At 47.0% G+C, this 15,000-nt stretch overlaps 2 protein-coding genes across 2 annotated transcripts in view; both read left to right on the forward strand.

The window, feature by feature from the left end:
• The window catches only part of LOC308154192 (putative methyltransferase-like protein 24), a gene marked incomplete at both ends in the record, with an annotated part of 4,096 nt that extends 653 nt beyond the window's left edge, over positions 1-3,443 (forward strand). Inside the window, 4 exons of the mRNA XM_080527365.1 lie at positions 1,332-1,430; positions 1,861-1,991; positions 2,419-2,689; positions 3,132-3,443. Of these exons, the coding sequence (XP_080383491.1) occupies positions 1,332-1,430; positions 1,861-1,991; positions 2,419-2,689; positions 3,132-3,443 (813 nt within the window). The remainder of the gene's footprint in view (positions 1-1,331; positions 1,431-1,860; positions 1,992-2,418; positions 2,690-3,131) is intronic.
• A 2,312-nt stretch (positions 3,444-5,755) lies between these two features.
• wasf2 (WASP family member 2) overlaps positions 5,756-15,000 on the forward strand; it is a 15,046-nt gene continuing 5,801 nt past the window's right edge. The window contains exons 1-2 of the mRNA XM_080526152.1: positions 5,756-5,888; positions 8,433-8,596. Of these exons, the coding sequence (XP_080382278.1) occupies positions 8,464-8,596 (133 nt within the window). The 5' untranslated portion in view covers positions 5,756-5,888; positions 8,433-8,463. The remainder of the gene's footprint in view (positions 5,889-8,432; positions 8,597-15,000) is intronic.

A 15,000-nucleotide genomic window follows, 5' to 3' on the forward strand; every position in this document is an offset into this window, starting at 1 on the left:
CCCCCTCTCACTCTCTCTCTCTCTCTCACTTTCTGTCTCACTCTCTCTCCCTCCCTCTCTCTCTCCCTCTCTCTCTCCCTCCCTCTCTCTCCCTCTCTCTCTCACTCCCTCCCTCTCTCTCACTCTCTCACTCACTCTCTCTCACTCCCTCCCTCTCACTCTCCCTCTCTCTCTCCCTCCCTCTCTCTCCCTCTCCCTCTCTCTCTCACTCCCTCCCTCTCTCTCACTCTCCCTCTCTCTCTCACTCCCTCCCTCTCACTCTCTCACTCACTCACTCTCTCTCTCCCTCACTCTCTCTCAATCTCTTTCTCTCTCTCTCTCTCCCCCTCTCTCTCTCTCACTCTCTCTCCTTCCCTCTCTCTCTCCCTCCCTCTCCTCTCTCTCTCTCTCTCTCTCTCTCTCTCTCTCTCTCTCTCTCTCTCTCTCTCTCGCTCTCTGTGTCTCTCTCCAGTGTTCAGTCAGTAATTAGTCAGTAGCCCCCAGCCACTGACCAGCTGGCCAGTCTGTATTTATGTTTGGATACCCCTCCCCCTCCCCCTCATCTTTCTCCCTCCCCCCTCAATGTCTTTACCCCCCCTCCCCCATCTGCCGTGCCCCCTCCCTTTCTTTATCTCTGTCTCTCTCTCTAGCCCCCCCCCCCCTTCTCTCCCCCCCCTTCTCTCTCTCCCCCCAGGCTCCTATGAGTCATTCATCATCCCCATCTCCCAGGGTTGCCATAGTGACCAAAGGGGGGTTGGTGGGGTGGGGTGGCTTTGATTGGGTGCGTGTGTGTGTGTGTGAGTGTGTGAGTGAGTGAGTGTGAGTGTGTGAGTGTGTGAGTGTGTGAGTGTGTGAGTGTGCGTGTGTGTGTGTGTGTGGGGGGGGGGGGGTTAAAAGGCCATGTCACCAGCAGGGATTGGGTCACCCTGACCACTGACCTGTCTGTACATCTCTCCTACCTTGGGGGCCAACACACACACACACACACACACACACACACACATTCTTGTCATTCCTCTGTATAATTTATTCTACTGCTCTTTGATCTGACACCGCTGGATCCCAGTAGCCCACCCTGTGTGTGTGTGTGTGTGTGTGTCTGCCTGTGTGTGTGTGTGTGTGTTACAGTACTACAGTGTTTGAGTGTGTTACAGCAATGACATGTGTGTTGTCTGTGTGTGTGTGTGTGTGTGTGTGTGTGTGTGTGTATGCCTGTGTGTGTATGTGTGTGTGTGTGTGTGTCTGCCTGTCTGTCTCTGTCTCTGTCTCTGTCTCTGTCTCTCTCTTTCTCTCTCTCTCTCTCTCTCTCTCTCTCTCTCTCTCTCTCTCTCTGTGTGTGTGTGTGTCCTCAGGGGGGAGGTTGGGGTCTGGAGCTGCAGACGTGGGCAGCCAGAGAGCCGTCCTTCACTGCAGAGGTGGAGCGCATCATCACTTACATCACCACGCCTCAGGTACTGTCTCACACAGTGTGTGTGTGTGTGTGTGTGTGTGTGTGTGTGTCACAGGTTGTTTTGCAAACACTTACAGCTGCAGTTCTATTATCACTAAACATCACCTGGCCTGCCCTACAATGATGATGATGCATGATTTCACAATTCAATTCAATACAACTTTATTAATCGCAGGTGGGCTAGTTCAAGGGAACAAGAGGCAACAATAAACACTTAAAACACATTTGCCATGACACCGTGGTTGGTTACGTAAATTCGTTTTTTATATGTATTTTTGACACAAACATTTCACAACATGGTCTCTCTCATTCAGACAGCTGGTCTGTGTGATGTGACTTCCTGAGGCCTGATGAGTCACTCAGCACACACCCCCCCCCCCCCCCCCCCCTCCAGCCAGGCCCCTCATCCCCCTGTCCTTTCCCCCACACAGGTGAACTGTTCCAGGGGTCTGTTCCCAGGCGAGCCCCAGGCTTCACAGGGCCCTGGAGGCCCCTGGCTGCTGTGTGTGGACGGCTGGAGCCTGCCGCCCCAGGACCCTGCATGTGTGGCATACTCCTTCAGGTGTGTGTGTATGTGTGTGTGTGTTTGTCTGTCTGTCTGTCTGTCTGTGTGCGTGCATGCATGTGATGGTACTGTCTGTGTGTGTGTGTGTGTGTGTGTGCGTGCGTGAGTGCGTGCGTGTGTGCGCGTGTGCGTGTGTGTGTGTGTTTATTCATTGGCAGGGCTAGAAAACTAGCTAATAATGTAATGCATATTTAATCATGCATAAACTATTCCTCCCATCTTTCCCTCTCCCTCTCCCTCTCCCCTCCCATCTCTCCCTCCCTCCCCCCCTCTCTCCCTCCCCCCATCTATCTCTCTCACTCTCTCCTTCTCCCTCTCCCTTCCCATCTCTCCCTCCCCCGACCCTCTATCTCTCCCTCCCCCCATCACTCTCTCCCTCCCCCCCTCTATCTCTCTCTCCCTCCCCCCCTCTGTCTCTCTTTAGTATGGATGTGAGTGACGCAGGGTTCCTCAGGGTCGTCTCCGGGGCTGGTTGCGAGGTGCACAGGTTCGACCCCGGCTCATCCGGCTTAGCTGGTTCCCATGGCGACAGGTCAGGTGGTAACCATAGCGAGGGGGGTTCCAGAGTGTTCCAGCAGCACCGAGTGTGGCTAGACTGGCGAGCTACTAAGGGACGCAGGCAGCAGAAGAGAGGCATTCTGGGTAGCAGGTCCCGGACACTGGAGGACATCATGGCGGCCCTGGGACATCACGCGGTAACACACACACACATACACACGCACGCACACACACACATACACACACACACACACACACACACACACACATACACACACACACACACACATACACACACGCACACACACACACACGCACACACACAGACAGACACGCACACACACAGACACACGCAGACAATGCACGCTTCTGTTCCCATGACAACAGGGCTCCAGAGCCGTCCTTGGCTGCCATGGCAACAGTGTAAGTCAGTGAGTTACATACACGCTCCTGCAGCTTCCTGCTGTGACCACCAGAGGGAGCCAGCGGCACGTCTGTGTGTCTGTGAGCCTTTGTTTGTTGGCCGCTGTTCTCATTCACGCAAGACAGACTCATCTAAAAGACAATTTCACCTTTCTCTCTTTCTTTTTTTTTTCCTCTTTTCTTCTTCTTCTTCTTCTATGTTTTTCGTGTGTTTAGGTGCACTTCCTGTACGCGGACCTGCTCAGTGCTGAGTGGAGGGTTCTGCAGAACTGGGCGGAGCTTGGAACCCTGGGCCGCGTCCATCATCTGGTTGCCACGGTGCACCTGCAGTGGGCGGGGTTCGAGGTGGGTGGGACAGACGCGGAAGTGGTCCGCTATTGGTTCAGTGTTCTACGGGGACTCCACACCGCTGGCTTCCGATTGGTCCGTAGCTCGCCAGAGGAGGGGCAGAGTGTCCTGAGACACCATGTGGCACACGCACACAGCTCCTACACACTCAGCTGGGTCAACGTGAGGCCCGCACACTGAAACACACACGTACTGTACACACACACACACACGCACGCACACACACAGCTCTATCATGCACAGACGCATGTCCATGTGTACACACACACACACACACGTACATACAGAGCTCTATCATGCACAGACTCACGTGCACGCGTACACACACACACACACACGCACACACACACACACACACACACAGCGCTATTATGCACAGACGCACATGCACCGCGTACACGCACACACAGAGCTCTATCACGCACTGATGCACGCGTACCCACACACACACACACACACACACACAGATACACACATCAAACCCAGCAAATTGAGGATGATAAAAAAGTATCTGACCCTTTATCAGCGGTAGGGGGGGAAACTTCTTGTCTTCACAGTCGATTCAGTTCCTCTTCAGTGTATCTCCATCTGGTGGAGAAAATAGGAACTGCAGTCTCCCCTTGACCCCACCCTCATGTAAAGAAGGAACTCTAATCTGTTTCCCCGTTTCCCAAATAAGGGGTTAGCAGTTAGCAGTTAGCACGACACCCTGGTAAACTGTCTGCAGCCCATTGTGACCGGCGGGCTCCTCCTTGGGGAGTAAAGGTTAAGCTGATTGTGTTTGTTCATCTGGAGCAGGGGTGCTCACACTTTTTAGGCTTGTGAGCTACTTTTCAAATTACCAGCTCAACAAGATCTACCAACCAAATAAAACATATTGCCATTGCTGCGAACACAAAAATGTACTGTAATAATAACAAATTAAGGCCACGCTACACTGTTTCAAAATCAAAGAAGAGATTTATTAAACTATATAACAAATATTCACACTGGTAGTCCATTAACATTAACATTAACTCAGGAGCTCTGAGTGGTTTACACCAGACTGGCCAGTGCCAAGCCAGGTGCCATCGACGTCTCCGGGCGGCGGAGTGTGTGTGTGTGTCTGTCTGTCTGTGTGTGTGTGTGTCTGTCTGTCTGTCTGTGTGTGTGTGTGTGTGTGTGTGTCTGTCTGTCTGTGTGTGCATGTGTGTGTGCTTGTGTGTGTGCTTGTGTCTGTCTGTGTGTGTGTGTGTGTGCTTGTCTGTGTGTGTGTGTGTGTGTGTGTGTGTGTGTGTGTGTGTGTGTGTGTGTGTTGTGAGGCGGCGCGGGGCTGAGTGATGCCCTCTCCTGTGTGGTCCAGACGGGAGGCGTCCCGTCTGGACCACACAGGAAAAAAAAAAAAAAAAACACACTACCTTCGCGATCGACCGGTCGATCGCGATCGACGTAATGAGCACCCCTGATCTGGAGGGTAACAGGAAAAGCCAGTCTGCGTTTAGACCAGTTACAGAGAGGTTTGGGAACCAACCACTGTTCTTGTCAATCTAATCCCAATCTCTCAACCCGACACTGTGGTACCATTCTGGCTGGCTGGCTGGCACATGTTGGCACACATACACACATTCCTATCAACTACTGTTCATTGGAAATTAATTCTATTCTATTTTTATCATAGCCTAATTCACATTTTTTATATTGTTTTCTGTTGTATTCACGATACAGCAAACTGCAGAGATCCAGGTGTCAAACCTGCCTGACACTTTTATTGAAAACTGACATTAATGTATCACCTACTCTTTTTGCTTTTCCTCATCCACCAACATTATAAAGGTGATCCTCCTGTATTGAAGGGCTACTTATGTCGTGTATTTCACTGTGTATTTGTGTGTGTTGAAGTTGGGCCTCATAAACTGTAAGATTGTATCTGAGTTGTGCATTTTAAGTCTAGTCGTCCATCTCTGTGGTGGATTCCTCCTGAATGTGGCACAGTTGTTTTGACACAGTTGATTTGAATATAATGACATTTTTTGATATCAAGAAAAAATGTGTTTGTGCAATAAAAACTGTTTTGACCACCGAGTTGTAGCTACATGTTTTTTGAAGCGGTGAATGGGTTTGCTCTGCTGTCAAATTGAACGACACTCGATGTGGTTATGATGGTAATTACATTTCAAATAAGAGAATACAGTCAATGTGCTTTATAAAGTTAATCAACCCTGTGACTGCTTATTCGGCTTAATAAGCGCGTATTCACACACACATAATGCCAGTCATTCCTGGGACTCGTTCCAACCCGCTCGAGCGCAGCCTGGAATGTGCGCTTCTAGAACCCCCACCCTCAACTACGCAAACTACGTACAGATGTTTACGACTAGACTGGGTGGAGTTACGCATTTTACGTCCACGTTTCCACATCGTCGCCTCTGAGCGAGACAGACAGGCAGGCGAGCCAGTAGGCTGGTGGAATTCAGAAGCTTCACCCAATCAGAAGTTCACAAATCTGGGACTTCTTTTGTCTTCGGTGTCGCCCCCTTTCGCTCACACTAAACGTTCATATGTGTTGCTGAACTTAAGTCTCCGAAGTGTAAAAACAAGACAACAATTGGACTGGTTTGACATATCCGACAATTGACAGGTTTGACGGTAAGCCGATTTATATTCAGTCTGCGTGCTTTCGCGAAGTGAAAGACGTATCTGTTTATCCGCCGATGTTTCGGACATAATGAGGGGTGTTTCAACCCACTTCCTGTTCGGTGTACCGACAAGACAAGGCCGAGAGCCCAAGGTTCATGTTGGCTATTTACGCCCTGTTTCTGTCAAGTCCGAGGGTGTGAAATGTTGTCTACTAAACAGTTTCTTATACGAGCGCTTACCGTGAGAAATAGGCCTATATGATGTGTCAAATAGCACAGTTTACAGTAGTAACGAGCTAGTCAGTCAGGGTGTAGAAGTTGTGACTCACCCACCCAGTGCTGGAGAGGCAGGGTGGCTACAGTGTAACCGCCTAAAGCTTCATTCTTACAGTTAAACCGGTAAGAATAACGGTAAAAATAACTTAGAGTAACTTGACAGATTATTTAGCTAATTGGTACCAGTGTCAGTAATGCATTGTATTGTTTACATCACAGCCGACTCAAAGGAGAGAGAGAGAGACCTAAATGCACAGTGCAGGACGGACATACTTTATTACATACTCGTAATTTGTCAGGTAGTTAATATAACTGAACGAAAGTTTCACTGCAGTGGGGAAACTGTAGACATTTGAGTGGAATAGGGTATCATGTCAATTGTGCAACGCTTGCTGAGCTCTGTCGATATATCAAAGGGGAGTTGTCATTCATCACTGCGCCCTCCTCTGGCGGCGGGGCGCCATGTCACGTCCCGCTTCTGTTGGGTCTGTACTTAGCTATTAGTTGGCCCAGTTCCATTTCGCTTCCTATCCACTTCCTCTAATCTCCCCCCCCTCGGTGTTCACTACTCTTCTAAGACCGGCGGACAGGTGTTAGTAGTACGTTTATGAAGCCTGTCATTAGGACAGGGGTGCCTTTTTGTGCCTTTGCCAAAGTGGTGTGGAGGAAATTCGGTTAGGAGTTATAAAAAGAAGATGGTATTGAGGCGAGCTGTGGTTTTCAGTTCTGCTTTAGTCGGGCATGTGGTAGCAGTCTGTCTGTGTCACATGAGGGTTCTTCAGCTGAATGTTTCACTTAGAGAGCAGCAGAGATAGTATATTTAAGCCGCTTTTCCATATGTCGGCCCGGGTCGGGTCGGGTCAGGTCGGGTCACTTTTGATCTGTTCTGGTTTCCATTATACACAAACCGACCCGGACTAGTAGGAGGAGTAGAGGATAGTAGGCGGAGTTACGCGTCACACGCAGCCTGGCAAAAAGCTTCCGGGTGTACACAGCAACAGCAGTGATTTTTTGGGAGAGAAAGAGAAAGAGAGAGAGGAAGCTATGTACACATAATAAAGTCATGTTTTTTGAACCCTTAAAACCACTGCCTTCACTTGTCTGCTTTATGAACTGTAGTATCATCATCGGGAAACAGCGACAAGACGCGAATCTACCGGAATTTGACACAGCCGGTGTTATTCACAGACAAACACGGTGCCGTTTGCGGGTTAATAACTTCGGTTTACCGGGGGTTAGGATAACAATTCAAACGTGTCCGGAAAGAGGAGAAGCCAGGGAATTCAAAAGTTTTTGAATGGAGTCGATCCTCCACTCCTATCACCGTGGACACAGCGCGGAGCGAATTCCCTGTTAAAACCGGCATTTGACTCATGAGTGAATGGTGAAAATGGCTGGACGGCTGCGGGCGAACTCCCGGTTCATCGAGTTTACGGTTAAAGGCATAACTTCTCGGGGTGTCAGCGCGGTGGTTAAGGGCTCAAAATGACCGTAGACAGATGGTGAAGTTAGCAAAGGAGTATTGTGTTTTTTTACCACCTCCACAGCCGGTGTTATTCACGGACAAACACGGTGCATAATAGCAATTTTTGTGTTGTGCTTGTTGTAAATAAAAGTTATATGATTCATTGAAATGACATTAAACTAAGATAATACGATGGTCAGAATAATTTTCCGAATCTTTATTAATAAGCTATTACAGAAAATGTAGTGACATTTTCCTAGTGAATGTGGTATTTTCAAGATGGCGGTTGTGAAGAAATAATATGGGATGGGACATGGGATGACGATTGTCCATTGACCAATCAACGGTGTGCAGCGTCACACGTCACTGCGTGCGTCCCAGGTCCCAGGTCCCAGGTCCCTGCTCGGATGTGGTACCTGGGACCTAGGACTGAAGCGACCCGGACCGACGAATGGAAAAGGGGACCGAAGCGGGCTGACCTAGGTCAGCACCAGGTCAGCACCAGGTCTGCAACGTAGTGGAAAAGCACCAATAGAGAGCTGACACCAACCCCAATGGTACACTACAGACAAAGAATGTCTGTTCTGTAGTGTACAACAGCGGTCCATGAATTGACTGTTCCTGGCACGTGCATGCGTGCGGGTGGATGGGTGGCTGTTTGTCTGTCCATTTATCATTCTGTTCCATGCATCAATGATGAGCCTGTCTACCCATCTCTACCTCCGCCAGCCTCCCCTGGTGTGTGTGTGTGTGTGTGTGTGTGTGTGTGTGTGTCTCTCACTCACCTCTCTCCCCTCTCTCCCCACCCTACAGGGACGGTTGTGTCCCCCACTCCTGTCCCATCATGCCCCTGGTGACGAGGAACATCGAGCCTCGCTATGTGTGTCGTCAGACCCTCCCCAACACCATCCGCAGTGAGCTGGAGTGTGTCACCAACATCAGCCTGGCTAACATCATACGCCAGCTCGGCAGCCTCAGTGAGTGTGTGTGTGTGTGTGTGTGTGTGTGTGCGTGTCTGTGTCTGTGTGTGTGTGTGTGTGTGTGTGTGTGTGTGTATTGTTACACTTGCCTGGCTCTTGACAAGGTAACAAAAAGGGAGACCACACATGGTTAACAATAATAGGAGATTTATTGTAGAAAATAATATTGAATTGAAATAATGACTAAAGATGACTAAAGAAAATGGTAACGACAACCCACTCTTAAGGTTCCTGGGACAATTAGCATAATCACCCACACCTGTGCCCATCTGGAACAAAGAAAGAAGGTAGACAGGACAACAGATGCAATAGCGCCCACTATAGGTTCAAGTGTGGATCGTCACATCCCCCCCCTTAAAACAGAGGCCTACTAAAAAGGTCTCTGCAAATTCTGTTCCCAGATTACAGCATACTTTATAAACTAGATTAATCAAAAATACAAATTATAACAATAATTTATGCCAATATGACCAACCGGCACAAAGAACACTGGTAATCTCCGCCACACAGCCTAATCATCAAATCCCAACCTCCCCTACAACCTGCCCACCCTCCAGCAATTCCTGGTACCGGGAAAAGCTCTATTTAAGGAGGGAGGAGCAAGAGAAAGAGAGATTTAGGACAAGAGTTTTTAGACCGGCAGCATTGATTCACCCAGACTGACGTTGTATGGCTATAAAAACAACGTCCACCTCATAAAGCGCTGGCTCGGACTCTGCAAAGAATGCAAAAAGGTCAGGGGGTTATGATCTGAATAAACGACTACTGGATGGGACCCCCCTCCCACATAAACATCAAAGTACTGCAGAGCCCAAACCAGTGCCAAACAGTAACCAAACAGTAACCAAACAGTACTCAAACAGTACTCACAGTACCCAAACAGAACCCAAACAGTACCGATAACTCAGCCAACGTCTCAGAATTCTTGAGCCGAGAACGCATAACACCGTCTCCAGGCCCACTCACATCCTCCTCCCACCCTGCTCCCACCACAGGAGTGGATGGAGATGGACCCCTCATTCACTGTGGTCAACACAACCGGCTTCACCTCCAAGACCGTATCTACTCCGGACCTAGGTGAACGAGAATAATAACATTTTGATAAGTTCAGGTGACAAAGTTGTGTAGACTTTCTACGGTTAGGAGTATCGATCAAATAATTCTGTTCGGACACCTGTCGTACAACAGAGTAGGGACCAGTAAATTTTGCCTGGAAAACTGGGTCACTCACAGAACAATCATTATGAGGAAGCCATTTACGAACCAACACATCCTTCAAGAGAAAATAACCACTTGCAGAGCTCTCTAGCTCATCCTTAGGCTGAATCCCACTGAGCAGCAGCTTCAGCTCAGGATCCTCCTGTTGGGCTAAAATCAACTCACTCCGAGACAAATGCGGCAGCAGATCAGGAAACTGAAAAACAGAATTGTCAGGAGTGAACTTATCAGACTCTTTACCATCATCAATTTTAGGGTCCATGCAACTCATAGCACGAGTCATGGCGCAGGCAGTAAAAACCTCAGGAAACTCCTTCACACTAAGGTCGGGTCCTGTTGGCCGTGTAAACCCAGAACTAACAACCAGAGGTGGGGGCACATCACTCCACACTCTTCCTCCAGCCAGGTTATTTCCTAAGATGACTGCCACGCCCACCACAGGCAGAGAGGGTCGAACTCCAATGGTTACTACCCCCTGGACCAGATCAGAGTAAAGCTCAATTTCATGCAAGGGGACAGACAAAGTCTGCATCCCCATCCCTCTAATCAAAACGCTGGTCCCCACACTTGACTCCTTAGAGAATGTTAAAACCGATTCCAATATAAAAGATTCTGAAGCCCCCGTATCACGAAGTATCTGGACAGGCACTTTCTGTGAGCTACCCACCAGAGAAACGAAACCTGTAGTAATAAACGGGCTAAAATCAGGATCCTCCTCGCTAATCTGTATGGAGGCAGAGCCCTGTAGTGCCCCCGCCAACTCAGTAGCCGCAGGTGGGCTGGATACTGAGGATGCCATCACCCCTGGTTTAAAGGGAGACCCCTCGGCAACCCCAGACACTCTTCCTCCTGCCCCACCAGCATGCGCTGCAAGAACCGACGGTCTAACAGAGCCCCCCTTCCCACTGTAGGTTTTCTTTCCTTTTAGGACAGGACACTCCTGTTTCCAGTGACCCTTCCCAAGGCAATCATTGCATGTCGAGTTAGGATCTACTCTACTCTGACTGCCATGCTCCGACCTTGAAAAGGGGACAGAATAACCAGGACCTTCGTTAGGGAATTTAGCACGATTTACCAATAGGTCAGTCACGTTCTGATTATTTCTATGGCTCCCATCGCTACGAAAACGATGGTCACCAAACTGACTCTTATGAGTCAGTACAAATTCGTCTGCCAACACCGCGGCTTGATCTGCTGTTTTCACCTTGTGTTCATTAACGTAAGTGGCAATGCGATCAGGGACAATGGTTTTAAACTGTTCCAAATCAAATTTGACAGATCCTCCAGAGTATTCACCTCTACCGCCACGCACCAACGATTGAAATGGCTGGTTAGTTCTCTTACAACCTCAACATGAGTTTGTTTATCATGTTTCTTCCATTGTCTAAACCGCTGTCTGTAAGCTTCAGGAACAAGTTCATATGCCTTAAGGATAGCGGCCTTAACTGTATCATAATCTTTCCTCTCTCCACCATTAAGAGCAATATAAGCTTCCTGAGCTCGGCCAATAAGCACATATTAATGTGTATATGTATGTGTATGTATTAATACGTATTAATGCGGTGCGGTCTGAAGTAGACCAGCCCCTATCGTCGGCAACACTCAAACAGTGAAAAGAATATATCAGGATCTTTTTCATTAAACTTTGGCAACAGTCTAACCATGGCAGACAAATTATCCCTCTTAGAATTACTCCAATCGCCACCTCCAACGTCAGATAACTTTCCCTCAGCAATCAACTTAAGGTGCTCCCGTTCATGAGCCAATTTTTCAAACTCCAATTCCCTGTCCCTCGCACGCTCTCGCATCTGAAATTCACGCTCTCGCGTCTGAAATTCACGCTCTTGCCTCAGAGATTCCATCTGTAATGCTAACAATTCTCTCTGTTGATCAAATGTTAACTCAGTGGACCCAGATGCAACCCCAACGGATATTTTAGGGACAGACAATTTACCCTTTAGTATGCCCCTATTAATTAATGTATTCTGTAAAGCCTCTACTACGTCCTGTTTCTTTGCTCGGCCCTTCACCACCTCAAGCTTAACCTCATAATGTTCAACAACCTTCCACAGTTGTTCCTTTGTTAACTGTAACAACCCATCGACCGACGGAGCTGCCACAAACTCCTCAAAAACATTGATAACTCAATATAATCAAATAACCAATATAAACCAACCCTAACAAACGGGAATCTCCTCTCCCATTACAAACTCCTCCTATAAACTACTCCCATATCAGCCATAATCTTCAGCCCATTTAAAGCGAGTAACTGTGCACACATACAAAACAGAAAAGTAACTAACATACTTCGTAAGAGCTGCCCCGCATCTAACTCAGCAATGACTGACTAACCACTCAGCTAGTCTTCAGTGCGTTCACATGCAACTCTTCCACCCGGCAAATGCCTGGTGGCGCCCCCGCGTTCAACACACCAAAAATAACAAACGAAAACAATAAAGCGCTTCTACTCCTAGCACGGGGGTTCACGTATACAGGCCAGGGCTCGACATTAAGGCTTGTCCGCTTGTAATAATTGTCCGGGACAAGTACATTTTATGTTTGGACAAGTGGACTTCCTCCTGCAGTTGTCCGATGGACAAGTCAAAACAAAAAAACAAATCAATATGTATTAATATCTGCAAACATGAATTCCTCCTTCCGATCTGAATAGTAAAAAAAAATAGCAAGCAAAGCGATGCCGCGCCTCATTCTCGCTGCTTCAGTCTCTCGTAGTTCGTTATCGTCATAGTTCGTAAATTCGCTCAGAGCGCCAGAGCGCACACTGCGTTCAACGTCATAAAGAGACCAAGTAATTTGATTGGACAAAAGGCATTCCATGAGTGCTAATCATATTCCAGAGCGAGTTTACGAACGCAGCCATAGTGTTGTAGTACATTTCTCCTGTCACTAGTGCCATTCACGTGAACATGCGCATATTCGCTTCTTCTCAATGCCGCTTATTTTCATGTAGTTCGATGCGATCGTATATTTTAGGTTTGAAGTTTTAAGACCAGCACATCGCAATACGAACTTCAGAATGACACTAATGATAGATTTCTCAATTTGAATATAGGATACTATCCAAAGGCTAGCAAATAAGATTGCTTCCATTGGGGAGGGACTGTAGTTAAACATTTTTTGTAAATATTCCTAGATATTCATCCCTTTTGTGGCCAATCTTAATCTAAAAGGGTTAGGGTTAGGGTAATCACTGATTACCCCTACGTTTTTAAATAATTACAAAATATTGTTTAATGAATACATTTGAAAATTAAGGATACATCATTATCAAATCAATAGTAGTCAAATGTGTTATTTGCATACACATACACTCACTGGCCACTTCATTAGGCACACCTTGAGGTTGGACCCCCTCTTTTGCCTTCAGAACTGCCTTAATTCTTCATGGCATAGATTCAACAAGGTGCTGGAAACATTCCTCAGAGATTTTGGTCCATATTGACACTATAATATCACGCAACAGCCCGTCTGGCACCAACAACCATGCCAGGTTCAAAGTCACTTAAATCACCTTTATTTCCCATTCTGATGCTGGTTTGAACTTCAGCAGATCGTCTTGACCATGTCTACATGCCTAAATGCATTGAGTTGCTGCCACATGATTGGTTGAAGTGCAACATCTCAGCTTTCAGGGACAGTTGGAATTTTTTCGATAGCACAAACCGTTTAGAAATTACGGTAATTACAATGTTGGGTGCGGATTTGTGCCGGCGGAGCTCCATTTCGGCGCAGAAGGGTTAATTAAGAGGGAATTATTTTCACCGGACATTATGACCGAAGAGGTTTAAATTTGTCGGACTTCAACAAATTTTACCGGACAAAGACCGGTAATTACCGGTTAACGGAAACCCTGGCCCTGACGTATAGCTCTGATGGTATCTAAACCACCCGCCCTACCTATCCTTCTCTGCTTTGCATAGAACACAGCACTCACCAAACTCCAGCTGAAGATCACAGCCAATACCAAGTTTTACGTCCTTGTCAGCACAGTCGGACGGCCAGCTCCCCCTCGTCACCAGCACCCAAACCAACATACCAAATATACTAAACAATACATTAAATCCAATCCAACCAAAACCCAATAACTATAAACAATAACCATGCGAGTCTCCCAATATAGAGTTGGACATATCCAATAATCCAATCCCGAATATCAACTATGAAAAAGGGAGAATATCGCTCTCACCAAAATCACTCCCGGACGAGCACCCAATTTGTTACGCTTGCCTGGCTCTTGACAAGGTAACAAAAAGGGAGACCACACATGGTTAACAATAATAGGAGATTTATTGTAGAAAATAATATTGAATTGAAATAATGACTAAAGATGACAAAAAAAAATGGTAACGACAACCCACTCTTATGGTTCCTGGGACAATTAGCATAATCACCCACACCTGTGCCCATCTGGAACAAAGAAAGAAGGTCCAAAAAAAAAAAACGTTTTAGTAGAAGGCGATAATAGGGAGAAGGTTTTTCCTTCTATCAGTGGCCCCGGGCCCGAGCTAGAGTACTCTTCCTGCAACGAATGGTGGACTGCTGATTCACATGCTTAGTATTCAAATGTATTGATTGTAAGTCGCTTTGGAATAAGGCGTCTGCTAAATGCCAAAAATGTATATGTAAATGTAAATGTAGACAGGACAACAGATGCAATAATGCCCACTATAGGTTCAAGTGTGGATCGTCACAGTATGTATATACAGTATATAGTATGTGTGACACAGTCTGGTGAAAAGGTTCGCATGTCAGCAATTCTGAAGTGACGCAAAATGACCAAATTCTTATTCTTATTCTTATATTATTTGAGCCTACTCAATATAACAAACAACAGTTTTAGGATCACTAAATACTCATACTTTGTCAATTGGATTCACTATATCGTCTCTGCCGTCCTGCTTCGTACTGGGTGAGGTAGTGATGCATGGCTTGTAAACAAACTTACGTTTTAGTATGTGTTCAAAAGCAAGGACTGTGTGATCATCTAATTATGTGTTTTTAACATGTTGATGTTCTATCAGCATGTTGTGATGTGCTAAACATGCAGTTAGATGTTCATAGCGATGTTCCTTCTTAGCTGCTAGGTAGCTACCAACGCGATGGTTGCAAAACATTTGATTGAGTGATTTTCTCTGATTCTCTGTTCGAGATGTACCAACATT

This window comes from Nansenia antarctica (assembly GCF_963989245.1).
Source record: "Nansenia antarctica genome assembly, chromosome: 3".
Classification (NCBI taxonomy): domain Eukaryota; kingdom Metazoa; phylum Chordata; class Actinopteri; order Argentiniformes; family Microstomatidae; genus Nansenia; species Nansenia antarctica.